This window comes from Falco biarmicus, chromosome 2 (genome assembly GCF_023638135.1).
Source record: "Falco biarmicus isolate bFalBia1 chromosome 2, bFalBia1.pri, whole genome shotgun sequence".
In the NCBI taxonomy this organism is placed as follows: domain Eukaryota; kingdom Metazoa; phylum Chordata; class Aves; order Falconiformes; family Falconidae; genus Falco; species Falco biarmicus.
The window spans coordinates 18304607-18331147 of NC_079289.1; the positions used below are offsets into that span (position 1 = coordinate 18304607).

The 26541-nt window shown below is 42.4% G+C and overlaps 2 protein-coding genes and 2 long non-coding RNA genes across 6 annotated transcripts in view; 1 reads left to right on the forward strand and 3 right to left on the reverse strand.

Moving 5' to 3' along the window:
* Positions 1-7058: 7058 nt before the first annotated feature.
* LOC130144597 (uncharacterized) lies at positions 7059-8836 on the reverse strand. The gene is made up of 2 exons (XR_008820179.1): positions 8016-8836; positions 7059-7822 (listed from the first exon to the last, which is right to left on the reverse strand). It is a non-coding gene; the product is annotated as an uncharacterized LOC130144597 (long non-coding RNA).
* A 41-nt stretch (positions 8837-8877) lies between these two features.
* On the forward strand, positions 8878-25753 carry ACAT1 (acetyl-CoA acetyltransferase 1). The gene is made up of 12 exons (XM_056328560.1): positions 8878-8997; positions 11102-11149; positions 14085-14202; positions 15174-15269; positions 16589-16689; positions 19181-19324; positions 21310-21460; positions 22012-22107; positions 22775-22888; positions 23286-23350; positions 23986-24143; positions 25370-25753. The coding sequence occupies exons 1-12, from the start codon at positions 8935-8937 to the stop codon at positions 25488-25490; spliced, it is 1275 nt and encodes a 424-aa protein (XP_056184535.1). The 5' UTR covers positions 8878-8934; the 3' UTR covers positions 25491-25753.
* Positions 17098-18679, reverse strand: LOC130144598 (uncharacterized). The gene is made up of 2 exons (XR_008820180.1): positions 18546-18679; positions 17098-17389 (listed from the first exon to the last, which is right to left on the reverse strand). It is a non-coding gene; the product is annotated as an uncharacterized LOC130144598 (long non-coding RNA).
* Positions 18725-26541, reverse strand: part of LOC130144594 (protein NPAT) — a 36191-nt gene continuing 28374 nt past the window's right edge. The window contains exons 19-20 of one of the 3 annotated variants that reach the window (XR_008820176.1): positions 21764-21821; positions 18725-18836 (exon numbers count right to left, since the gene is read on the reverse strand). The gene's annotated coding sequence lies outside the window, so the exon portion shown is untranslated. Of the gene's footprint in view, positions 18837-21161; positions 21177-21479; positions 21822-26541 lie in introns of those variants that run through there. The other 2 variants (XR_008820177.1, XR_008820175.1) reach the window with 2 other exon arrangements.

The window sequence follows — 26541 nt, forward strand, 5'->3', positions numbered from 1 at the left end:
AATGACACTTCTAGATTGGGACCTAGAGTTGATTTACGAATGCTCAATTCGGATACCGTAGCATTTTTTGGTAAGCAATAACAACTGTAGTTGGAAAGCTCTGAGCAAGACTGTAGGATTCTGTCCTGGTCAACTCTGGCTGTTCATTGTTCCCAAAGTGATGGGTGGAATGATTTTTGGATAGATAAGACTACCAATCCTGTGGAAAAATGGGATTTGACAAATGTGACAATAATAGATTTTTACAATAGCTTATTTACAGAGCTATTGAGGGAAGGGATTAGAGAAATTTTAGTATATCTAATTGCTTAACAATTACCTATATTGTTATTGATAAATAATGCTTTGTTTTACTAACCATTGTGTAAATTAACTGAAGCAAGGAGTCTGCAGTTCCTCCTGAAGGAGAGTTGACAAGAACTAGCCAAAACCAACTCTATAGTTTGGACAAAGACAAAGGAACAACTGAGTCTGTGTGAAGAGAGAAGGTAAAAAGTTCAGAGCGAGGGAGAGTACCAAGCCTTCATCCTCAGGACCACCACCAAGAGGCACCACACCATGCAAGTGCAGTTGGGAGGGACTTATGGAAATGACTTCTCTGAACTAATTTTAACATGAAGGGGGGGGGGGAGAATAGGTCATGAATATGTATAGATGTATTTGGAAACCTTATGTATATGTAACATTTGATTACATTGAGGCAAGTTCGTGCCCCAGGCACACACTGCTTTGGTGGGACTAACACCGGCACCTGCCCTTCCCATGCTGCCCAGCACTGAACAAGTGATAAGATTGTGGGGTCTGATTCTGATTCTGCACGTCAGGTTTGGTGAGCCAGGCAGGAGGATCTCTGCTCAGCTGCAGGTTCAACTGTGGAGTGGATGACCCTGAGCGCACCCTGAGCACTTTCCTTAGAGGAGCCTCAGCTACCAGTTGCTCATCGCGGGGGGGGACAACCTCCTGAAGCTGCAGAAGAAAACAGTATGTTTTAGTAGAGGGGGCCTGTAAGTCACGCATGGCCGGGTCAGCTGGTAAATCGTGCAGAGATGTCTGGCGTGCAGCTCAGCCCCTGTATGGGAGGAGGGTACTCTGCATGGTAAGGAAGGGATTTGCTGACTGATGGGTCGGCTGCTAGTGATCTTGAGGGCAGATCGAGCAAATCTGAGGTTGCTGGTGCATCCCAATGTTGGGAGCCAGGATGGACCTGCTAAAGACTGGTATATAAGAGGCAGGAGAAGGGTAAGCAGACCTCTTGCAACTGCAATAAAATCACTTTGTATTAATCACTGCATTATTTGCAGCTGCTAGATGGACGCTAACTGTATGGTTTGAATACCCAGGAATTTTGTTAATAGTCTTTGTTTTGTATGAGTGTACCATGTTTTTAATACTGTATGTATGAATGAATATCTCTTGGGTTTGTCCTGTCCTGTTATCAACATAAAAACTCCTCCGGTGGTTTGGGTTGGAACGCTGGGAATGTTTAAACGAGGGGGAGGACATTGGATAAATAGGGGAAACAAAAAATATTATTTAAAAGGAGCTGTGATTCCCTGTCTGGTCTGCAGTAATATAAGAAGCTATGATAATAGGTACAGTGGTTGGCACCCAGCCTGGGTCTTACTGAAGTGCTATTTTTGTGAAAGGCCCTGGTATTGTGCTCTAAAAGGCAGACAGCAGAGTGCCTGAAGTGCTCTGGGTATCATCACCCCACCCTACCACCGGTCCTACAAAACTCCAAAATAAGTTAGTGTGTGGAAGAGAAAATTTGATTCTGGAAACTTGGGATGTTTGGGAAAAGGATTGGGAGAAAACTATAAAGAAGTGTAAAAAGCGGTTTGTGTGGAAACTTACTAGAAGAGTAGCTGGAATCACAGTAAAAAATTAATGAAAGGTTACAACATGGGTAACGCTCAAGGGGGAATTCTGAAAAAAAAAAAATAATTGCCTTGCTCATTGGAAAGATATTGTTGGGACTGGAGGTACAGAAAGTAAAAAGTTGTTAAATATTATTGCAATCAGTGGTGGCCCTTATATAAATTGGAAAATGAAACTAAATGGCCACTTAACAGGTCAATGGATTATAATACCCTTTTACAACTAATGCTGTTTTTAAGGAGGGAAGGAAAATGGGATGAAGTCTTGTATGTAGACATGTTTTTCATCCTCTGAAACTATCCAGGGTGGCAGAGGAACTGTGGGATGGTACCACCACAGGACCCCATGGTATTTGCACCTGAACAAGAAAATAAAGATCTTAAGGGTCAACTAAAGCGGTGCTGCTCGGTATGTAGTATTGGGCAAAGGTGCACTAAAGCTGACAAAATTCACCAGGTACCAGAAAAAGATCTAACTGTTTGTTTAAGCCTCCCCCTCAACTACAGGAACAAGATGTGGACTCAGATGGAACTCCTACTTTCCCTGATAGCCCTATATCTTCCCATACTAGGAAGAAATCATTTGGTTTTAATTAAGCCTTGGTGCCCCTGGAGGGTGACTACATCATGGTAAAAGGGGTAACTGGCCAAAATGAAAAGGCTTATTTTTGTAAACCTCTGAAATATAAATTAGGAAAACAACGGGGTATCCATAAATTCCTGTATATGCCCAACTCCCCAAAGGCACTTTTGGGGAAGGATTTGTTGGAACAGTTGGGTGCAAAAATTACATTTGAAAAAGGACAAATTACTCTGGAAGCAAAAGATCAACAGTACATTCAGATATTGAGTATATCTTTAACCAGCTTCTCTGCAGAAAGAAAAATTAGCAAAGAAATTTTAAACCAGATATACTGGTCACCAGTGTACCTGGAAGGGTGAAGAATGCTCTACCTGTTGAAATTGGACTCAAAGAAGGCTGGCATCTGGTAAGAGTTAAGCAGTATCTCCTAAAAAAAGAAGATAGATAAGGGATCTGGCCAGTGATAGAAAATTTCCTACAATTGGGATTATTGAAAGAATGTGAATCAGATTTTAACACTCCCATATCACCTGTTTGCAAACCTGACAGGTCATACTGGGTGGTGCAGGATTTGCGGGCTGTAAACAAAGTAACCAAAGATCTCTATCCAGTAGGAGCAAATCCATTTATCTTGTTGACTGTATTGACTGCCAAATTAACATGATTTACTGTTTTAGACCTGAAGGATGCCTTCTTTTGCCTCCCTCTCCATGAAGCCAGCCAGAAGTTATTTGCATTTGAATGGAAACCCCCCCCAAAAAGGCTGTAAAACCCAGCTCGCTTGGATGGTGTTGCCACAAGGATTTAAGAAGAGCCCTACCATCTTGGGCAATCAGCTTGCAAAGGACTTGGAATCCTGGGAGCTCCCATCTGAAGATGGGAAATTGCTGCAATATGTGGATGATATCCTGATAGCCACCAAGACAGAAGACAGTTGTATGATCTGGATGGTGAGCCTACTGAATTTCCTAGGGCTCCAAGGGTACCGAGTGTCTAAAAAGAAGGCCCAAGTAATGCAGCGAAAAGTGATTTATTTGGGCTATGTAATTAGTGCCGGGCAAAGGACTTTGGGACAGGCCTGCAAAGAGGCAATATGCCAAACTCTGAGACCTCAGACAGTGAAAGAGTTATGAACTTTTTGGGGAATGACTGGCTGGTGTTGACTGTGGATATGTATTTGGACTGTGGATCTATAATTATGGACTGCTTGTTAAACCACTATATGCACTAACAACCACTAAGCAGAAACGCCTTGAATGGAATAAGGAAGCCATGCAGGCTTTGAATAGCTGAAAAAGGCCCTGATGTCAGCCCCGGCTTTAGGGCTATGAGATGTAAGCAGGTTTTCCTCTCCTACCATGAAAAACAGGGAATTGCCTTGGGAATATTAGAACGAGGTCTGGGTCCTTATTGATGAGCAGTTGCCTACTCCAAGCAGCTGGATGCAGCTGCTAAGGGTTGGCCTGGATGCCTGTGAGTGGTTGCAGCTGTAATACTAAATATCCAAGAAGCTTGAAAATTTACCCTGGGCCAGAAAACTACTGATTTGGTGTCCCATACAGTATCCGCGGTGCTGGAAGGAAAAGACGGACACTGGCTTTCTCCACAGAGATTCCTGAGATACCAGGCCATACTGGTAGAATAGGACTATGTGGAAGTTACCGTTACTAACATTGTCAACCCAGCTTCTTTCCTTAGGGGAACACAAGAGAACCAGTACATCATGACTGCCTGTAGACCATTGAAGCAATGTATGTGAGTCACCCAGACTTGAAAGACAGTCCTATGGAGAAAACTGGTTCACCGATGGAAGCAGTTATGTCCTGAGTGGTAAGAGACATGCAGGATATGCCATTAACACCAGTCAAGATATAAGAGTCAGGGTCTTTGCCCATGAACACCTCTGCACAGAAGGCAGAAATAATTGCTCTAACATGCCTTGGAATTGGCCCAAGGCAAAGTTGTGAATGTTCACACAGACTCAAGATAAGCTTTTGGGGTTGTACACGTGCACAGAGCAATCTGGAAAGAAAAAGGATTATTGAACTCTCAAGGGAAAAACATCAAGCATGAGGCAGTCCAGCTTCCCAAGGGAGTGGCAATCATGCACATTAAGGCACACCAGAAAGTGAGCTTGCAATTGGAAAAAGGAAATGAGCTGGTGGACAGAGAGGCAAAATGAATGGCTAAAACAGGGTGCAAACAGAAGGGGCTTTGATCCCTGACGGGCAAATCTCCCTAGAAGGTAAGCCAGAGCATAACAAGGAAGATTAAAAGCCTATTACAGACTTAGAAGGATCATATAATAAAGAAGGGTAGGCTCACACCCCACAGGATAAATTAATTAGTCCCTCCTGCCTAATATGGTATTTAAGAGAGGAACATCAAAAAAGGCACTGGGGGGCAGAGGCTTTGTATAAAGAGTTAATTAGAGAAACTGTGGCCAGAAATTTATATACCACAGTGAGACAGGTGACTCAACAGTGTGATCTTTGCCTCCAGACTAATTCCAAGAATAATCCCAGGCCAGAGATGGGCCAAATTGGAAAAGGCAGTGGACCTGGACAGCAATGGCAGATTGATTTTACAATCTCCCAAGAAAAAGGGCGTTTCTATATTTATTACTATTAACTGATACTTTTTCAGGTTGGCCAGAAGCATTCCTGACCAGAACAGCCAGGGCTCGGGAGGTAACCAAAATATTGGTACAAGAGAGAATACCATGTTTTGGGGTTCCTGCAACCATATCCTCTGACAGGACCATACTTTATCACAAAGGTGGTATAGCAAATTAGCCAACATTTGGGTATAGATTGACAACTTCATACCTCCTATCTCCCTTGTTCCCCATCTTGGGTGTGGCAGACCTTGAGCAGGCTATAGTTAATATTTCTGTCACCAAAATCAGGAATCAAACCTCTAAATACCAACGTAGTATGAAGAAGCAGGCACTCCTTTATTGCAGCGCTGGGTGCTTGGTGGCATCTCCACAAATCGAGCACACCTGTGCACATCTTACCGTTACACTTATACACAAAATGACAAGGTCGTACACTCCCAGTTACAATGATTGGTTAGTAATTTGCATATAACTGTATTATTTGCGGTGTCATCCTTTTCTGTTACTATGCTTGCGCAGGGGAAGGGTCATCTTTACCTGTGGGCATGATTTTTAGTATTACAAAGAAGGTAGTCCACTTCAGGACACCTTAAAAGTAAGTTTTGTATAAATTTTGTTGCCAAGTTGGACAGCTGGATATCAGCCTTGCCAAGCTGTCCAATAACTCATCCTATACACAATAGAATCTGGGTGCTCTGGTTATGGTCTAGAGAATAAGGACTAAGGGTGTTATGGTCTATATAGCATAGGGACTTCAAGTAACAGTCTGGGATAACAAGCAGCACAGCAATTCATATGTCATTTGTTAATAAGTGTGAACATAATTCTATCATGGAGGTTAATTCCTTAAAATCAAAATGCTTTTATAAACACAAAATATAGAAAAAATCAGTTAAATCAAGATAATCTGCAGCATTTCAGCAGAAATGGAATAGTAGCAAACTGTTGATGCCCTCTGTAGTTTAGACCGAGAGGTAAAATGCTTGCAGGAGATAGTCCTTCAGAATAGGATGGCCCTGGATATAATGACGGCTGACATGGGAGGAGTATGTACCATTGATATGGAGAAATAGTGTGAAATAGGGACAATGGACATCGATTGTGATTGTACATGTCTGCTCAAGGAATGTGGGTATGGTGACTGGTCATGGGTGCGGTGTCTGGTCACATAGCCACGCAGCTTTGAGGAGACGCCTGCCCTTCTTCCTCTAACAAAGGGGCTATTTATAAAAAGGATGAGAAAAGGATGAGAGACATTCCAATATTATCTAGAGGGAGTGCTAAGTCTCCTTGCTGGAGAAGATCGGATGATCACAAGGACATGAATCACCTACAAACCTGCAAGACCACCACATTCCAGGCAAAGGACTGATAAGCTAATTAACATACGAAGCAAGAGTAAGCGGGTTTAGGTAACGAATATGTATAGGCGTTAATTGAATATTCATTTGTTTTATTGTATAAATGTGAGATGGTTTGTCACTTCGGGCATGCATGCTTGTGGTGGAGCGATCCCCCGTGCATCTGCGTCAATAAACATACCTACTTTATAACTTTCGAGTTACAGTGATATGGAGAAATAGTGTGAAACGGGGACAATGGACACAGACTGTGATTGTATATGTCTGGCCAGGAATGTGGGTATGGTGACTAGTCATGGGTGCGATATCTGGTCACGTAGGCACACAGCTTTGAGGAGACGCTGCCCTTCTTCCTCTAACAAAGGGGCTATTTAAAAAAAGAATGAGAAAAGGATGAGAGATATTCCAATGCTATCTAGAGGGAGGGAGTGCTAAGTCTCCTTGCTGGAGAAGACAGCTCCTTGCTGGAGACACAAGGAGACGATCGGATGGTCACAAGAACATGAATCACCTACAAACCTGCAAGACCACCACATTCCAGGCAACGGACTGATAAGCTAATTAACATACGAAGCGAGAGTAAGCGGGTTTAGGTAATGAATATGTATAGGCGTTAATTGAATATTAATTTGTTTTATTGTATAAATGTGAGATGGTTCTTCACTTCGGGTATGCACACTTGCAGAGGAGCGATCCCCCGTGCATCTGCGCGCAATAAACATACCTACTTTATAACTTCTGAGTTATAGAGTCTAATTCCATACGTCAACAGAGTTTAATTCCGTACGTCACCTTGATTAATACTAGCTGTTGCACTTATGTGCATGAATCAGGTAAAGTAGAAACTGTCATTCAGAAAATTTGGGATCATGCAAAAGTCTTACATCAGGTATCCCTAGATGATGCTTTGTTTGGGTTTTTTGACCTCTGGGAAAAGCTCACTTCTTGGCTACCTAATTTTACATGGCTGAAACAGCTCTTTGTTCTAGTTATCATGATTATTAGCATAATTGGTTTGGTGTATGTTGCAATAGTTTATTTGGATGTGTAAATAGACTGGGAATACCTATGAGAAATGGAAGAAACATAGGTTACGGCAAAACATCAAAAATGGCAAATATTTTGCCAAACCCCTACCCCTTACAGGAAACGACATCGTGTAACAAAAGAATTTGCAAAGGAGAAGGAAAAGGGGGGACTTGATACAGAAGATAATATAGCAAGAAACCTAAAACTCTGCCGCAGGCTTGAATGACATAGATAATCGGAACCATCAATACGCAAGCAGGAGCGCCATTGTCCAAGCAGGGGGCTGTTAGCACTGATGCAAACGAGCTCAACAGGAACGCAGATGAGGAGCCTTCTGACAAAGACGTGCTAACTGTGAAAAGAAACAAACTGTTGGAAGAGGTAAGACTCATGGATCCTAGAAATTTGAGCAAAAGCAGGTGTAAAGGTAATTGTGGTAGTGGGGGATCGCGAGCTCCTACTCAAACGCCCCCCCCCCCCCCCGAGGGAAGCGGATCCCCGCTCGGGGAGCTGTACCTTTAAACCGAAGTGAGAAAGAAACTAACCAGTAACCCGTCAGGAGGCGCAGACTGGGCGGAACAAACCAGCCGAGCTTTATAAATGTGCGCTGTGGGCTGAGAGAGGCGTGCGCGTTAGGAGGGGTGCTGCCCGTTGGACGGGGCGCTGCAACAAACATCCCTGCTGTGTAACACGGGTTGTGAAATGTCAAGAGCACACCAGGTGCAAAATGAAATACTCCAGCACCTGCATGCCCACAGGTGTGTATACGACCCGCGCAGGTGTGTTTCTGATACGGGCCCCACTGGGGGTAAGTTTCTGTGGCCGATTTCAGCTCAACACTGAGGAGCGGGTGGGGCGAAGGGCTGCGCTCAGGATCGGCGGAACGCAGCCTCGGGGCTGTTTTCCTTTCCCTGTGGAGAGAAGCCAACCCTGCGACCTCAAGTATCTCCCACGCCGTCCTCACTATGTTCTTCACTAGTTAATTTTCTTCTCAGCACGGAAACCAAGGCTGCCCGCCCCACCCCCGGGGCTGTCCCTTCGCAGCCCCCTTCCCTCTCCTCAGGGCGAGCTGCCGCGCCCCCGCCCCGCCGCGCCTGGGCCCCAGGCGGCAGCACGGGAGACGAACGAAACGCGCCCATCACCGCAGAACGGGTTTCCAGAGAGGGTGGGTGTCCCGCGGCGGCCGGAGCTGCCAGGCGCCGGGCGGGCACCCCCGCCGCGGTGCCGGGGGTCCCAGCCCGCCCAGGCTGCCTCAGAGGCCTCCGCCGCCCAATCGCAAGCGCCGGGCGGGCACCGGCCCTGCCGACACCCGCGTCCCGCCTTCCAGCCCGGCCAATGGCAGAGAGGCGTTTGGTACCGCCCTCAGCACCAGGACCAATGGAAACTGGGAGGGGGCGGGGCGTCGTCGTCTATAGGCCGAGGTGAGGGCGGCCGTGAAGGTGACGGGGGGCGGCCGTCGGGAGCATGGCGGCGGCGGTGGTGGCTGTGATGCTGGGCTGGCGGCGCCCGGCCGCGGAGCTGCTGCTGGTGAGGCGGGTGGCGCGGGTCCCGGCCCTTCCCCTCTCCCTCCCTGCGCAGCCGCCGCGGGGCCCGGAAAGTCTTGGCCAAGGTCGCGCCCACCTCTGCGGCGGGGAAGCTGCGCCCCCCTCGCCTCCCCTCTGCGGCGCGGCGGGAGGGAGCGGGCCCCGGCCCGGGAGGGAGCTGAGGGGAGGGAGCGGGCCCCGGCCCGGGAGGGAGCTGAGGGGAGGGAGCTGAGGGGAGGGAGCGGGCCCCGGCCCGGGAGGGAGCTGAGGGGAGGGAGCGGGCCCCGGCCCGGGAGGGAGCTGAGGGGAGGGAGCTGAGGGGAGGGGGGCGGGCCCCGGTCTCTGCCGCGGCCTGCGGGACTGAGCGGGCGGCGCCGTCCCGGAGCCACCCGGTGGGTGACGGGCAGCCCCCCGCGCCGCGGCAGCCCCCGCCAGGTACCGCGCCGAGTCCGGCGGGACCTTCAGCCACGATTTTGCGAGCGGCTTTTTCCGCTGCCTCATGGCCGGCCAGGCGTGCGGCGGGTTGGCACGGGGCCTCGCCCGGCTCTTCAGCTCCTTCCTCCGTAACGCGTTGCCCGACAGAGCCCCTGTAGCCGTCTGTTAGCTGCCTCAGCGATAAGCATGTGTAGCATCTGTGAAGGGCTTTCTCTAGCCAGGGTCAGGAGCAGAATCGGGTAGGCAAATATAGTGCTTTGATCCGCTTGAGGTAGGTTCCTCAGAAGGGCAGCTGGAGGTGAGGCACCGAGTGCTCCTGCCCCAAAAGCCCCTGTGCGTGGTTGTATTGGGGTGCCTGGCATGTCTGGAGTGCTGGGGACCCTGTCACTGGGATGGTGCGCAGCTCTGGGAAGAAAAGGGCAGATAAAGCAACTGCGATGCACTGCATGTGTATTGCCATGTGCAAAACTGAAGGTTGCATTTTACCAGCTGTAGAAGTGTTTTGTTTTTTTAGAAAAAGTCTGTAGTTGACACAGAGCATGAACACTACTCGCAGTTGCCGGTTAATGCTTAGAAGTCTGCTTTGTCAAGTTTACTACAGAGGTAAAGTTCAGGTGGTGTCCTGTAAGGGTGTGTTACTTTGGTAGGGTTTTTTTTGACACTAATTCTTGAAAGCCCTGTTATTAAAGCCCTGCAGGGGCATTGTTAATTTTCAGGGAGAATTTTAATTTAAAACTTTCTGCTGGCTATTATAACCCGAGCTGAAGAAAAAACCCCAAAACCAACCCAAATTGGAAAACAGTAGGGGGAAAAAAAATAAATCTATCTTCTGTTAGTTGAAGGTTGTCAAATGAAAGAAACACTAAACTTTCATATTGTGGTCACAAGAACAGAAGGCATTCTTTGATTTATAAAAGTGATGGTATTTTTGTGGTGTCCTTAAGTAGTTATTTTTAATTAGTATTTATTGAGCTGTAATTCAGTAATGACCAGAAGTCTTCAGTGTGCTGAAATGTTGTCTAAGGAAACAGCTAAGAAAGTGGCTTAAACTACTAATTGAAAGATCATTCTCTTCATATATGAAACAACATCTACCGATGCCTTTTTGTATCTTTACACCACATAACTAGATGAAGCTACTAGCTGGTGAATTAGCCTGCTCAGGACATATCCTTTTTCTTGGTTTTGTTTTGTTATCTTTTGTTGTAGCATTCTGAATTTATTATCTTCATTTTTGTTCATGAAATGAAGCTGTAGGTGCAAACTTCGCACTGTTTAAAAAGCAGTGAAGTTATTGATAGGAATGAATGAACCGAAGTCCAGAGAAGCGGACAGAGGGACTAATAAAATTCTTCAAGATAGCACCACTCCCTCCCTGGTTTAGACATGTTTTATGTATTTACATAATGTTCTTGGCCAAAATGAATTGGTGTTTGTTTTTAAAGGAGTATCTGTGTAACTTTTCAGAAAATATCACAGGTGTTATGCTGAGACTGTGTATAGATTACACTTTTTTTTTAAAAGGCATGTTATAATTTTTAACTTAATACCTAAGAAACACTAGAAAAAACATTAATTTTTAAAGTAATGACATCTATGATGTTTCAGTAACGTACCATTTTCATGGCATTAGCTTTCTTGATATGAAATTCTGAGAGCTTCCTTATTTTCAGGCTTTGAAGTACACAAGCCGTGGCTATGCATCACAGCGTACTTTAAATGTAAGTATAAAGCACTATCTGACTGCAGTAAGTAATTGTTTTAAATTTGTTTCTTAATTACTGAAGGTTTTTAAAATCTGCATTGAAGATTAAGATCACAGAAAATCTGCATTGGAAGATTTAGGCGTTGTGTCCAAGTCACACTTCACTGCAAAATCTGGAATCAAAGTCAGAGTTCCGTCTTTATTTTGGTTTGCTAATTCTTAGGTAGTGTGGGACAAAATGGGTTAGAAGTAATTCAGCTCACTTAAGCTTAATGCAACCATCTACCAAATACAGCTGATGCCAAATAATCCCTTGAGGTTGGTTGTATGTTATCCTGCAACTTGCTGTTACATAGTTGTCCTCCTCTTTTACATAGTTACTTTCACTGAATTCAATCGTGGTGATGCAGGGTTTACAGGAACAGACCTCCTTAGTTTTAAATAGGTATTTGTCGTCTTTTTGTTTAATTTTTTGTAGTGTTTTACTTTTTTGCCTGTCTCTCTAAATAAAGAACTCATGGTGAGACCCTGTAAAGCTTTGTGTCTAACTTCCACTGAAACCAGCGTAGTTGGAGGTGTTCATCACTTCTTTATAGATGTCCAGGGTGGCCAGAGACCTGAAATGTGCATCTCTGGTGTCAGGTCCTCATGCTACTCACAGGGTTAACAGGTAGTCATGTTGATGTAGCACTAAAGCTAAGAGGCAAAATAAGAGTAAATATGCTTTGAGGGGCCACTAGGTATAAAGCTGAATGTCTTACCATGTCTTAAACTACGGCTTACATGTTACACTGAGATCTGGCCTTTTGAATATCTCCAAGGATGGAGTCTTCACAACCTCTCTGGGCAACCTATTCCAGTGTTCAGTCACACTCGCAGTGAAAAAGTCTTTCCTGATGTTAAGAGGAAACCTGTGTATCAAGTTTGTGCCTGTTGCCTCTGATCCTGTTACTGGGTGCCACTGAAAAGACTCTGGCTCTGTCCCCTTTGTGCCTTCCTTTTAGGTACTGATACACATAAATGAGGTATCCCTGAGCCTTCCCTTTTCCAGGCTAAACAGTCACAGCTCTGACTTTTTCTCATGTCAGATGTTCCAGTCCTTTCATAATCTTCATGGCCCCTTCATTGGATTCTCTCCAGTATGTCCATGTCTCTTGTACTGGGGAGCCCAGAACTGGACACAGCACTCCAGGTGGTCTCACCAGTGCTGAGCAGAGGGGAAGTAATTATCCCTTGACCAGCTGGAAATACTAATAATGCAGCCTAGGGTATCCATCAGCCTTCCACCTGCATGTCCTAGTGCCTGGAGTTGTTCCTCCCCAGGTGCAGGACTTTGCACTGCTCCTTGATAAACTCATGAGGTTCCTGTCCCCCTGTTTGTCTAGCCTGTTGAGGTCTCTGGATAGCAGCATGACCCTCCGGTGTATCAGCCACTCCTCTCAGTTTGGTGTCACCAGCAAACCTGCCGAGGGTACAACCTACCTGCCTCATCCCGATCATTAATGAAGATCTTAAACAGGACTGGATCCAGTTTTGATCCATGGAGAACACTGCTTGTTACTGGCCTCCAACCAGACTTTGTACCACTGATCACCACTGTCTGGGCCTGGCCGTTCACCCAGTTTCCAGTCCACCTTACTGTCTGCTTATCCAGACTGTACTTCATGGGCTCCTGTATGAGGATCTTGTGGTTGACACTGATGAAAGCCTTACTGTGGTCTAGACTGACAATGTCCACTGTTGTCCCTTCGTTTACCAAGTCAGTCCTTTTGCTGTAGAAGGTTATCGGGTTGTTTGAGCCTGACTTACCCTTGGTGAATCCATGCTGATGACTCCTGATTATTTTCTTCATGCTCCTGGAAGTGGTTTCCAGAATTAGTTGTTTCATCACCTTCCCAGGGATTGAGGTGGGGCTGACCAGCCTGTAGTTCCCTTGGTCCTCCTTCTTTAAGATAGGAGTGATACTTGCTTTTCGCTACATCTCTGGCACCTCTTACAATTGTGACCGTGCCAGGATTATTGAGAGTGACTTCACAAAGACATCAACCAGCTCCCTCAGCACTTGTGGGTGCATCTGAGCAGCACGCATGTATTCATGTATGTCCAGTTAGCGTAAATATTCCCTGACTTGATCTTCCACCAAGGGTACATCTTCCTTGCTTCAGCCTTCCCCATGGTCTCGGGGGCCCGGGATTCCTGAAAGCTGGTCTTACTAAGTAAGACTGAGACAAAGAAGGTGTTCAGTACCTCAGCCTTTTCCATGTACTGTGTCACCAGGTCCCACTGCCCCATTCAGCAGCAGGCCCGTATTTTACCTGGACTTTCTTTTGCTTCCTGGGTGCTTATGGAAGCCCTTCTTGTTGCTTTTGACATGCCTTGCCAGATACAATTCCAGCTGGCCCTTGGCTTTTGTAACCTTGTCTCTACATGTTCAGGTGGTGTCTGCCAGGTTCCCTGTCCCTCCTTCCAACTTCTGTATGCTTTCTTTTTGTGTATGAGTTTTGGTCATCCATGCAGACCTCCTGGCATTTTTACCTGACTTACTGCTTGTTGAAATGGACTACTCTTCTGCTTGGAGGGGTAATCCTTGAATAGTCCCCAGAGTTCTTTGACCCTCCTTTTGCACCAGGATCTTTGAGTCTTTTGCAAGCATCATCCATCCCAAGGCTGAGCTCAGTGCGCTCCAGCTGTTCTGTCACATAGCACTCTAGCCATGGGAATCACCCCACCATGGGCCTGTGATCCCAAGGTTGTAGTCCTGCAGCTGCACACTGATTTCCTTATGCTTATTCCCCATGCTGCATGCATAAATAAAGATTATTTTAGTGCTCTAAAACACTTGCAGGTTAAAAGGCAAACTGTGACATCAAAGAGTAAAAGTGAATAAATTTTAAAAAATACTGGTATATGTAATAGAGACTGTGACTTTTACTCCATGCTTCTCTTCTTAGGAGGTGGTGATAGCAAGTGCTGTAAGGACACCGATGGGATCTTTCCAAGGATCTCTTTCGTCACTGCCAGCCACTAAACTTGGTTCCGTTGCAATTAAGGGAGCAATTGACAGAGCAGGTATATGTAAATATTTTTTTTCTGTGACAAAGAAAAGAAAACCTTAAGTGGCTCAGAACAGTGTCAGTCTGTGTCTTTTAAATTGCTTGGTAAACAGAAGGTCCTGGGTGTTTTTCTCCTGTGGCACTCTTAAGTCTTTATCCACAAATGGTATTTAAGTAAAGTTGGCTGTTGGGCTTTGTTTCAATTTGAATTAAGTGCTGCTTCTAGGAGCAGAATGTTACTTAGGGGTGTGGGTGCTAACCCAAATCTGATTGAACATGCTAATTGTATTTTTGGTGTGGGCTTTTATGACACATTTAAGTTGATGCAAAGGCTACTTGTTGCTGAAACTAGTGGCACTTCCTTTCCCTGCCCATTTTTTACATAGGCACTTAGGTTTGTAGGACACCCTTGTGAGCCTATTGATGGATCCAAATTAGCAAAAAAGACTTTTTGGGGCAGAGGAGGGTTAATTTTCTACAAATTTGGCTTCATGAAACAGCATATGACAAGAACATGAACACGAGGGCTGTTGCAAGAGATCCAATGGGAGGGCAGGCCTGTTCTGTCTGGTGGCAGCTAGCTGTGCCCTTGGCTCAGCCCTGTTAAGCAAACAAACAAACCTTTCTTCAGACATAGTTGTGGCCGGTAGAAAGTTTTATGCATTGAACCATCCATGGAAGTTGAGCTTCCATGTGATGGTGACTAGTGAGTCTTGGAAGTATTTGCTTTGGTTAGCTAACTGTAGCTTGTTCTGCAGAGTAACAAGGGACTTCTTTTCCGTGGGGGTCACCCATTCACTATGTTCCATGAATATGAGGGTAGAAATCTGGGATGCACCCAACAGGGAGAGGGGTCTGTGTGCTGTTAGCACACGGGTTGGGCATGGCACCTTTCATCAGTCTTGGATAGAAAACTTCAGTGGGAGGGTTGGTAAAAGGGAGTTACATCTTCCATTCAAAAAATCCTGAATCAATTTTATTTTATAGGTATCCCTGCAGCAGAAGTGAAAGAAGTGTATATGGGTAATGTCTTGCAGGCTGGACAAGGACAAGCTCCAGCAAGACAAGCAGTCTTGGGTGCAGGTATTGAACCTGTTGATACTGGGGTTGAAGGTTTTCTCTATGTGGAACAGTCTAGGTTGCTGAGCTATGGGTTGAAGCAGAGTGGTGCGCAGCCTTTTGTCAAGACAGTCTGTGTCTGCTTTTTTCTCCATGGTGGGTGAAAGGTATATGTTGTACTTGTGTTGTGGGCCTAATTGTGCATCCTCAGGAATCAATTTTCATATGCACAATGATGTTACTGCCTATGGTGTTTGCAGAAGCTGGAGAAGATGATATTGGAGACCAGACTGCTGCTCCCAGAGCACTTCACACTAATGGTGGATACTGTTCTTTGAATCTTTCATGAAACAAGACTGTTTTTTTTCTTCCCTGTATCATTACTCTTAAGCCTTACTAGATAAAGGGTCAGTGCGTTTCCTTGAACTGCAGATAAGAGTATGCCATTACACTAATCTTCCCATCGAGTCTGGAGCTGTCGCTGGAAGGATTCACTCTATAATGTTAACTGCAGCACAGATGTTATGGGGTGCAGGAATTATTTTCTTTTCCCTTTTGCTGTGGGGATGGGATGCCATACCTTAGCATGACTCTAGGAAAGTCTGTGGGTCAGGGGAGAACTGGGTGCTTTCTTGGCTCTGGACCTGTACTTTTCTGAAAGATGTTTCCATGTGAGGCAAAGGGATGAATACAGCTTTTTTTCTTTCCCCTGGCTAGCTTCCCTATCTCACTGCTGATATGGAGGTGATGTGCTGGTAGCAGTCTCGTAATGCTAGAGAGCAAGCCTAGGGTAGAGGCAGTGGTGCAACAGTCTTGAGCCAAGCTGCACACAGCAGAGCCCAAAGCTGTTGCAATGAGCACTCGGTAACAATAGTAACTCAGTGATACCAATGTGAATGATGCTGACACCCAGCACTTCTGGTCTCGTTCAGCACTGTGTGTGTTTAGAGTCCCTATATTTCTGGAGTCTGTCTTTTTGCCAGTTGCCAAGTTCTGCAGCTTGCTTATGCCTTTTCAGTCTTGAATGCTTCTTAGAGGCAGGGATTGGCGTTTCAGGAGAAGGAATATTTCTGGAGTCACTTCCTTGATCTTCTGTCTCTGATTCTTCACTTGCTTGCTCCTTTATCGTGAGTCTGTTGTTGGAAGGGGAGAAACAAGAGTCTCCAAGGATAGTAACTAGAAGTGGGGGTAGATAAATTGCCCTGGCAGACTAAAGTCCTGGCAAGCTGGACACCCTGGGCTTAGATAAAAATTGGTCCCATATGAAATATTGCTGAAACACCAATGAAGTATTAGCCTACCCTTTAAATAATGCAGTTGTTTGTGTAATTTCTTTGACTCAGGTCTACCAATCTGCACTCCTACCACAACTGTCAATAAAGTCTGTGCTTCAGGAATGAAATCGATCATGATGGCAGCACAAAGCCTGATGTGTGGGAGTCAGGTATGTGAATTTCGGTGCCGTGCTAAGGAAAAACCACACAACTAATGTTGTAGAACCTGTCCTACTAATGACTGCACATAATTCGGGACTGTGTTTTGGCTTAGGCTAATAAACCTAACTAGCAAGGTTTTGTTTTGCTTATGCAACCTTAATTTTATAGTCATTTAACCGTGTTTTGGCTTAAAACAGAAAAAAGAAAGAGTCAGTATTACAATTAGGAAATTGTCAAATGTATTGTTATAGTTGAGCAAATGAGGTGGATTTGGGGGGGGGGGGGGGGGGGGGGAGGTATTTACATCTTCTCCCTGCTGTTCTTCCCCTAGCCCACATCCCACCTCAATCCCCAAAAAATAATTAAGGGAACCCTCAGGCTTTCTGATTTGAAAAATTGAAGAAATTTTTATAGACTTAAGTTTTTGCCAAAACATTTAATCTTGACTTTCAGGCACTTTTAACAGTTACATAAATTAAATATACAAATTAAAGCCATGTTGTTTCCAAGTACATTAAAGATGTTTCAGGCTTTTTTACTGTTTTAGAAGAAGCGGAATCTATTGTTGCTGTGTAAGTGTTTTCATTGAAGAGCTTGATGGAAGGGATTGCTCATCTCTGTCAACTGTGTTCTAAGATTCTCTATATGATGGGGAGCAACAGTGTCACTTAATGGGAGAATACATCATCTTCAGCAAGCCATTAAATGCTGTGTAGCAAAGAATGTGGGAGAAGTGTGAATATGAAGACAGACACTTCAGTTTTGTTTTTAATTCCATACTCACAGCATTTTGCAACATCTACCTATCTCTGAAGAGAAAGCATTGTCAGCTGAATATAGAGTTTTGGTTTCCAAAGTGGTTCATAAGAGAAATGTACTCACTGTTCTTTTTTTTCTGTTTTGTTTAGAACAAAAGTGCAATATTTAAGCTTTTTTGTTTTTTTCTGTGAAAATAACAGTACAGCTGAGTTAAGCAACTACTTACTGCTTTAGCCTTGCTCTGCAGGGAACGGCACTTTTCCCAGTGCCTAATGAAGCAGGTGGAAGTCTTGTCACTGGACTTTGAATGAGGCCCAGCATGTCTGTATGAACAGCTACATTTGGGTTTAGTAATCCACATCCAATGACTTCTTGAGAGTGGTTGTGCATTTGTTTGGTTTGACAGGTGCAGACCACAAGCTCTGAAGAGAAATGGAGTTTTCAGCTAAGCTAACTGTACATGCTATGTAGCCAGTCTGAGCAAAAGCAGAGACTTGGCCAGTTATTATTCTCTTAGAGCTATAAATTATGGGGGTTGGGGGTGTGTGTTGCTATTTGTCCTGGCTGTGGACTGTGAGCTATCTGTGGTATGAAAGTCAGGATGGTTCCCAGTGGCTTGAGTCAGTGTACATTGTTGTGTAAACAATTGCAGTAACTCTATCTCCCAGGTCTTTCGTTTTATGGAATTGAAATCCTAGGGACTCTCGTTCCTCTGATCTATTGCTGCTTCCATATCTCAGCTGCCTTTTTGATTTAGCTCCCTTTCTGGTTTGCCTTCAGCTGTCTTTTTTTTTTTCTTTATCTCTTCATTTCATAGTTCCTGGATCTAGTTTATAATCTATTCTGAACCAAGCCATTATATCTCTGAGTCTTAATTTAAAGAAACGAAAAAATCTTTTTCTTACTGCTGTTTTGATGTAAAATCTTTCTGAATTTATATTAACAGCACTATTGAACTCTCAAAGACTCACTCTGCTGTGTGTATGTTTTTCTTACATTTATCCGCATTTCAAGTATGCCATTAAGCACAACTGTGTGTATTCTTCACATCCCAAGATCCTAGGGGTTTTGGGGATATAGCCTGATGAACACCAGGTATACTTACAGTCCTGATAGCTTCGCTGTTTGTAGGTTTTCTGCTTGTTTTGTCTCAGCTTGAAAAGTATACTCATTTATAAGTACCCATAATGATTCAGCTTAATTCAAGTTCAGTAATTATTAGCATATTTTTTTTTCTTTCTGGCCTTTTCAGATGATAAGACCATAGCATAAGTCATCTCTCTTTACATAGCGAGATGAAACAATATTGTGTGAAACTGCAGGTACTTGTAAACCTGTGTCTCTTCTTACTTGTCTTATAGGCTCTGACTGTTGGTTGTTTCATAGGGATATGGATCTGTGAATGAAGAAAAAAAATGAGATATTTACAGGAAAAGAAACTGCTTAAAGTTTGTAATTTTATCTTGGAAGCTTTTGAAGTAAAAGTGCAAGAGGCTGACATAGCTCTTGCTGCTTCCTAAAACTGCATATAAGACAAAAGTCCAGTTGTTTTGCCAGGGTGGATTAACTATCTTCAGCTGCTGTTTGGGCTGTTGGCGTTTTAAGTGCATAATTTTTTTCCCCATTTGTCTCAGAAATATAAAGCACCTGTCCTTAAGTTTTTACTTATATTTGTTCCTACAAGAAGTCATAGAGAACACACTGCATGATTAATAATTTTAACTTGTTTCCTTTGAGCAGGATGTAATGGTTGCTGGTGGAATGGAGAGCATGTCTAATGTTCCGTATACAATGAGCAGAGGATCAACGCCTTATGGAGGAGTAAAGCTGGAAGACCTGATAGTAAAAGATGGGCTGACAGATGCTTATAACCATATCCATATGGTAAATATTGCTGCACAGCACTAAAGTATCAACCATAGACCTGATGCAGCTTTGAAGAGCTTGCTTATAATTATTATGAAACTGCTTCATCTAGCAAACCTAGAAATAAGGAATGACATTAACAGAGGAGGAAGTAGTCTTCCATTTCTAGGCTTCCTGTAGTAACTGTAATGGAGGGGCAAGACAGAAGACCAAAACAGAATAGCAAATTGTGTTTTAATGTTTATCTGTCTCTGAAGTCTGAATAGCCTAGAGCAGGGACTTAAAAAAAAAAAAAAAAAAAAAAAAAAAAAGTAAAATTTCTGCTAATGATAGATTGCTGTTGCTGTGTCTGTAGGAGAGAGCAATCAAGTTACTTGATGTCTTTGAGGGTTCGGCAAGCTCTCATGGTTTTTCCCCTCCCCCAATGTACATATTTCCTATCTCCTGTTGGAAGGTTTGAGTCAGCTAATACGCTTGCTCATCAGCATGGCAACTTAAATTTGACAAGACAACTGCAAACATAGGATGGGTTTGGAAAACAACTGATAAGAAGATAGTGAAGAACAAGCACCAGGGAAGAACAGTTTGAAGAGAGAATGACTAGTTTCAGTCCATGAGTATTTCTCACCTTTGCCACAGTAGGCATCACAATTGTAGGGCATTATTGATTGATCAGTGTTCTTGCTGGCGTACCAGGAAGTCGTGTCATGAGTATTCTACTGCGATCCATATATTTGATACAGACTTCACTGCTTCTGTGTGTGATTTATTCTTTTTGCAGTATAGCACATTCTGCTTAGGCTATTGGTTGAAAACCACTTCCACGTTCCAGCTAAAATGGATTTTGATTATGAGGATTTTTATAGGACTGTAAATAGTGAACAGCCAGTTCCTGTATGTGGGCAAAAACTCTAGGAGTTGATAATAATACACAAAGTGTTAATAGATTGGGACAGTATTTCAGAACCTTTTGTCTTCATTATAGCAGCTGTAAGTTGCCTGGAAAACCTTAACAGTCTGTGTGAGAATATACAGGAAGATTATGCAGTTAAGATTTTATGATCAACATCATAGGGATGAGCTGTAAGCAACATGAAATGTTCCAAACAGGGTGTTTTGCTGCTTTTTAATTTTTTTTCAGCCCCTGAAGGCTGAAATATACAGGAAGGCCCATCCAATGGCTTTAGGAACTTACTTATCTGTTTTGGCAATAGAGTAAGTTGCTGGTGCTATGAAGGCTTTAAATTCTTTAACTGTACAGAAGTGAACTTGCTTGTCGGAAGAACTGGAGGAACACAGTACTAAAGGGTTTTGTGTTGATTCATTAAGCTTTTGACAGAAATGAGAGGTGGAACAAAATCTGTTTAAGAACAGATTTTCAGGTTGACTACATGAGTATTTTTTTTTTTTTTTTTGTCACCAGGTATTTAGACAGTGTTGGTAATGAATCATGATTATATAATTATGATTGACCTCTATATAAATTGTTTCATACTACTTATTTCATTCTAGTCGCTACACAAAAGGTATACATACTTCCATTTGTACAGTTTTTAGAGTAGCGGATCCTGAAGGCTAAGCAAGCCCTGTTGACCAGTTCTTGTAAGATTTGGAACAGGCAAGCTAATAATGGAATGAAAATGCTAGTAAGATGACGTGAACATACTGTTCTGTGGCTGCACAATGATCTTGAGTCTCTGAAGATGTCAGCCATAAGCACTTTAAAACTACATCTGCATGCAGTTTTTTAACATAAAAAAAAGCCTTGTAAGGAAAGTTTCTCCGTGGCTTTAATGATCTGAATTCAGAAAACATCTGCTGAATCTGAAGATCATATTCCAAACCCAAAAGATACTGTTTGAGCATGACTCTGTAAATTTGAAACGGACACAAAATATTAGTCACATTTAATTCTGGAAATCTGCGGGTTGAGTGTTTTTCAGTTACATTTCTAGTTTGCATCTCCAGAAATACCAAACCTAACATGCCTTGTTTTCTTCAAGGGCAACTGTGCTGAGAATACTGCGAAGAAGTTCACTATTTCACGAGAGGAACAAGACACTTATGCCATAGGCTCTTACACCAAGAGCAAAACAGCCTGGGATTCAGGAATATTAAAAAATGAAATAGTTCCTGTTACTATTTCAAAAAAAGGTATTATGGAAATGTGTGATAAAATTTAATTGTTTCTCATTGAAAGCCGTAACATTGTCTGTGTTCAGTGCAAATTGTGTTGTTTAAACATGTGGCTCTCAGTAACACTGATTTTAGATTAGCTAAGAATTCCTCTTATGCAGACCTTCTGGTGAAGTCAGTGGTGATCCAGTTTTGGTTTTTAATTTTTCTTCAATGTTATATACAATATCTTCTTCCTTTTTTCCATAAGTGGAAGACTAGGTATTGAATGTAGTTAATATGGCTTAAGGATACCTGTGTTTTAATTTCCTTACTAATTACCTTAAAGATACATTCTTTGTCCCTTTCATTCAGCCACCAGGAAGTATAAATGGATTTCCTGTGAATAAATTGCATTAAGGAATGATTTTTTTTTTCAGTTTTCATACACACATTTCTTGATATGCATTTATGTTTTTCTACTACCAAAACAAGTTGTTTAAATAAGAAAGCATTTAATCAAAGTATTGTGTTAGAATGTCTTAAGAACGGGCTGTTCTATAAAATACTAAACCAAATCTGAATTTCAGGAAAGCCAGATACAGAAGTGAAAGAAGATGAAGAATACAAACGTGTTGATTTTAGTAAAGTTCCAAAGCTGAAAGCTGTTTTCCAAAAAGAAAATGGTAAATATTATTAAATTAGCTGCTTAATTTTCTACCAAGTGCAAGAATACTTTGTTATAGTGAAGAGTACTGTTCACAAGAGCTTGAATGCCCAACAGTAGTTGATTAACTTTTAAATGTCTGCTAAGATAAACATGCTTCACAACAGCATCAACTGGCTTGCATTAAAAGATGGTCCAAGAACCTACACCAGTGAAAACCTCTGTTTTGGACACGTACTTTAAAAAGAGTGAAACAGATTTGGTTTCAGTTTAGCTGTTGCTTTGGCCTCCACAGTTTGTAAGCTCTTGTTTCAGTGGGAGCTTGCAGTGCCTTTATGTAGTTGCTTGTAACTTCCCCGAATCTGTAATGGATAAATCTTTCTGGCTAAATCGAAGTTGCCCCTCATTCACAGCCCTTTTTGAGCTGGAGTTCTGTGTTAATGCTAGCAATGCAGCTGACATGGAAGGCATGATCTAACCTCCTACTTGGATAAAGATACAAATACAGGTGATTGTACTGATTTAAAGAAACAACTAAGTTCTAGTTTATTCGGTGCAGCAGATTCACTAATTGTTGAGCCCTTATGTTCAAGGGCCCAAGGGGGGAAAAAAAAATCTCTTAATGGGATATACATGAGTTACATCATACTTTCCCTTTTATTTAAACTGTGCTTTACCTTTTCTAGGAACAGTTACAGCTGCTAACGCCAGTACTCTGAATGATGGAGCAGCTGCTTTGGTGCTGATGACTACAGAGGCGGCCAAGAGACTGAAAGTCAAGCCATTGGCAAGGATAGTGGGTAAGATTTTTCTTTTCTTATCTTTGAGCGCAGTCCTGGAAAGTATTCCCATAGTGTGCTCTCAGACTGGGAGTCCTGTCTGGCCTGTTATCTGATGTTCATGGGACAGAAAAAGTGAGCCTGTAGGCATTATATGGCTGCATCTTCTCAGTACAGTCCTTGAAATTTCAAGTGTTGCAGCAGCAGGCTTTTGATCCTGAACAGTTTTCTATATGGAATAACATAAAAAATTGGAAAATGTATTATCTGTTTCACTTAAAGCACTGAACTTCAGATGCATCTATTTCATGGATAGTTGTATTCAGTTTTTCTGTCTTGCCCAGGTTTGCTGCTTGCATAAATAAAAATAATGTATGATAAAAGCAAGGTCTTTAAACAGCTTTTGTAATTTTTACAGCTTTTGCAGATGCTGCTGTTGATCCTATTGACTTCCCAATTGCACCTGCATATGCTGTTCCCAAGGTAGGAATAAAACTGAATGTTTCGTTGGTTTTTTTTGAAAAACAACAAATTTCCCTAGCACTGGATCGTTGGTTCATCCCTCAGTGGATCTTCCTGTAATTAGGATCAAAATTGTAATTACGTCATAAATACAAAGAACACGTTTTTCAGAGGATCAAGGCTAGAATGCAGATCGTCAGAGTAATAAATTTCTCATGCCTGTTTTGAAAGAGAATATTGTTTTGTGCTGCTTTCATGAACTTTGGGCTTGTTTACACATTTGAAGCTTTGCAGCTAGTATGGCTAAAGGGCAAAATACATACAGAAGTATAGACTAGTTCAAAAAGGAACTGAAGACAAGCCTATAGCATGAGGCAACACTGTATCAGTTTAAGTGTACTTACTGTGGCAGCAGTCTTAGTATGATGAAAACATATTCTTGCATAGGGTACTCTCCATTTCTTCTTTTGTGAAAACTCAAGTTTGTGCTTCAGTACCTCAGATTTGCATTTTCCCATCTGACAAAGAGGTTCTGAGTTGTGAACCTGATCAGGCTACGGGCAGCCTGAATCACCGAGTTCAAAATAGACCTAATTATTTCTATAACTCGCTTCTTCATTTTTCTCATTAGTAATTCTTTTCATTATTATTTCTAGATTCTAAGTGAGACAGGCCTGAAAAAAGAAGATATTGCAATGTGGGAAATCAATGAAGCATTCAGTGTTGTGGTGCTGGCCAATATTAAAATGCTGGGTATTGATCCACAAAAAGTAAATATTAACGGAGGTGCCGTCTCTCTCGGACATCCAATAGGGTAGGTAAAATAAGCAGTGGTTCTTGTTCTGCACAGGGGCATTGTTTTCTAGACACAGTGCTGACACATTTACTTTTGTTCTCAAATTTAATGGGAGGAGGAAGCGTAACAGAAACTGGCTCTGAAGTACGTAGTGACTTAGGTGTTAAATTTCAGGGTACCTTGAAAAGAGCAGTCCCATTTTTCTCTGTACAGTTAGTTATGAAAAGCTTGTTTGTTACCATAGCTGTATGGATTTATGAAGTACTGAAACCAAATCACCATTAACATGACAGAATAAACAATTAATCAAGTAGTTAAGCTAATAAAATTTACAGGTAAACTTAAGACATTAGCGAAGGATATGATACAGGGGCTTTTATTCTTAAGTGAGGCAAAGTGAAATTCCAGACCTATTCAAAACATTTTTGGTGGTGAATCCAAAAGTCTCCAAGCACCGAATGCCACAGACAGGCATAGTCTGGGGGCTGTTGGTGGGTCTTTTGAAGTTCTGTCATCTGGTTAGAGGAGTCAGATCACCTGTGTGTTCCCCAGCAGCAGTAACTTACTCATGACTTAAGTATAACCCATTAATCCTCCCTAAGAGTGATCATGCTGCATGGTCCAGGTCTATGAGGAAACCTCTTAAGTAAATACAGATGTGAAGTAACCACACTGTACATCAGGAACAAGCAGAAGTACTTCACGGCTCACAAAAAGCTCTAATCAAGGCATAATCCCACAAGACATACTGACATCTCCTTTGCAGTATCAGCTTCCTATTTCAACAGCCTAATGACAGAATTTAAATGTCTGATTTTGCACATTAGCTGGATCAAAGTAACATTCTGGAGTACATCAAGTTGCAAACAAATAAAAACCTGTTTGAAATTATTAGTATTGGTTTGGTTTTTGTGGTAGATTAGTTACCTTCTTTGAAAGAGCTTTGCTACATGTAGAGATACTTTGCAATACACAGACTGACTTAGAGGTGATTTCGAGAAGAAACTTTATACAAACATGGATGTTTTGTTTGTTTACGTATAAGAATCTTTCTCTTCGTTACGTACTGTAGCTAGAGAAAAACCACTTGTATCGCACCTAAATGTAGACGAAAGGGTTTGCTTGGTCTTTTTGTTGGTGGCTTTTTCCCCTCCCGTGAATCAGTACTGTATTCTGCCAGTCATCCTACGCGGGTCAAATTAAAGAAAATTCTTAAACTAATTAATTTTTTTCCTTTCATTTAGAATGTCTGGAGCAAGAATTGTTGTTCACATGGCCCATGCATTAAAACAAGGACAATATGGTCTTGCAGGAATTTGCAATGGAGGAGGAGGTGCTTCTGCAATATTGATAGAGAAGTTGTAGGCCCAAATAGCATCAGGAAGAGCACCTCAAATGCTCTGATCAAAATCATGAGTGGTACTGGTTACATCTTATTTACCAATAAGTAAGTGGATTAATTCCTTAACTGCCATTCTGAAATTTCTTAAAATATCATTGATTATTGATACAGGCAACTGCGCTTTCATTACTTTGACTCAGAGCAAGTTTTTACACAGTACAAATAAAAAATGTCAAATTATGATAATGTCTTCAGACATGACAATAAAGAATGTTTGTTAACTGCGGCTCCTCTGTCTCTGATACATGGTTTTTCAAATGCCACTGAAAAAAACCCTTCCCTTTGTAACACTCACAGTGCTGCCACTAGAAGCTGCTACTTTGTTACAGTTCTGTTTCCTAACTACAAAGTGATTTTTTTTTAATGGAAAAAACTTCACTCGAAGGTTGGTTTCCTACTGTTGTGTACCTTGAAGCCAAGTCAGATGCAAAAAACGAGTCCCTTGTGACAACTGGTATTAGACCTTGGTGTTTAATAGCCGGTTTTGAAGACAAAAAGAGTTCACCATCGTGACTTTTCTATACAACATCTGCAAGGCTGCTTAGTGGACTTGATATTTTTATAAGCAAGACACACAATTTCTTAAAAACAAATATATTTATTCAAGCTGTAAATGCTATGCAGTATTTAGTTATTTGGTGGGTTTAATATAAACATCTACTGCATAATAGTGGTTCCTTAGGAATCCTTGTATAATCTGAAACATTGCCCTGTTGCTGTACAGATCTCTTAAAAGAAAACTTGCATTTTTTAAGACCTTAACAATTTCTGAACAAAGGAGGAATACCTGTAGAGAACATTCAGCACTACTGGAGCAAGGCTTAAGTGTCATTTTCACCCATGCTAATGATTGCTAAAATGTAGGCTTACCTTCTCCTGTGCCTGTTTTGAAGAGTTTGTAGAATAGCTATGACAAATTCTATGTTAAACAAAGATCAGATGCAAATTTTTCCATGTCTGGCTAAAAGCATAAGTGATATTAACAAACACTTATTTTAACTATCATTTGTACTG

Excerpts from the sequence above, each read along its gene's own strand:
- ACAT1 (XM_056328560.1), top strand. The coding sequence starts at position 8,935 with ATGGCGGCGGCGGTGGTGGCTGTGATGCTGGGCTGGCGGCGCCCGGCC. Across the intron at positions 8,998-11,101 it reads CGGCCGCGGAGCTGCTGCTG|GCTTTGAAGTACACAAGCCG; the intron begins GTGAGGCGGGTG and ends CCTTATTTTCAG. Across the intron at positions 16,690-19,180 it reads GCCTGATGTGTGGGAGTCAG|GATGTAATGGTTGCTGGTGG; the intron begins GTATGTGAATTT and ends TCCTTTGAGCAG.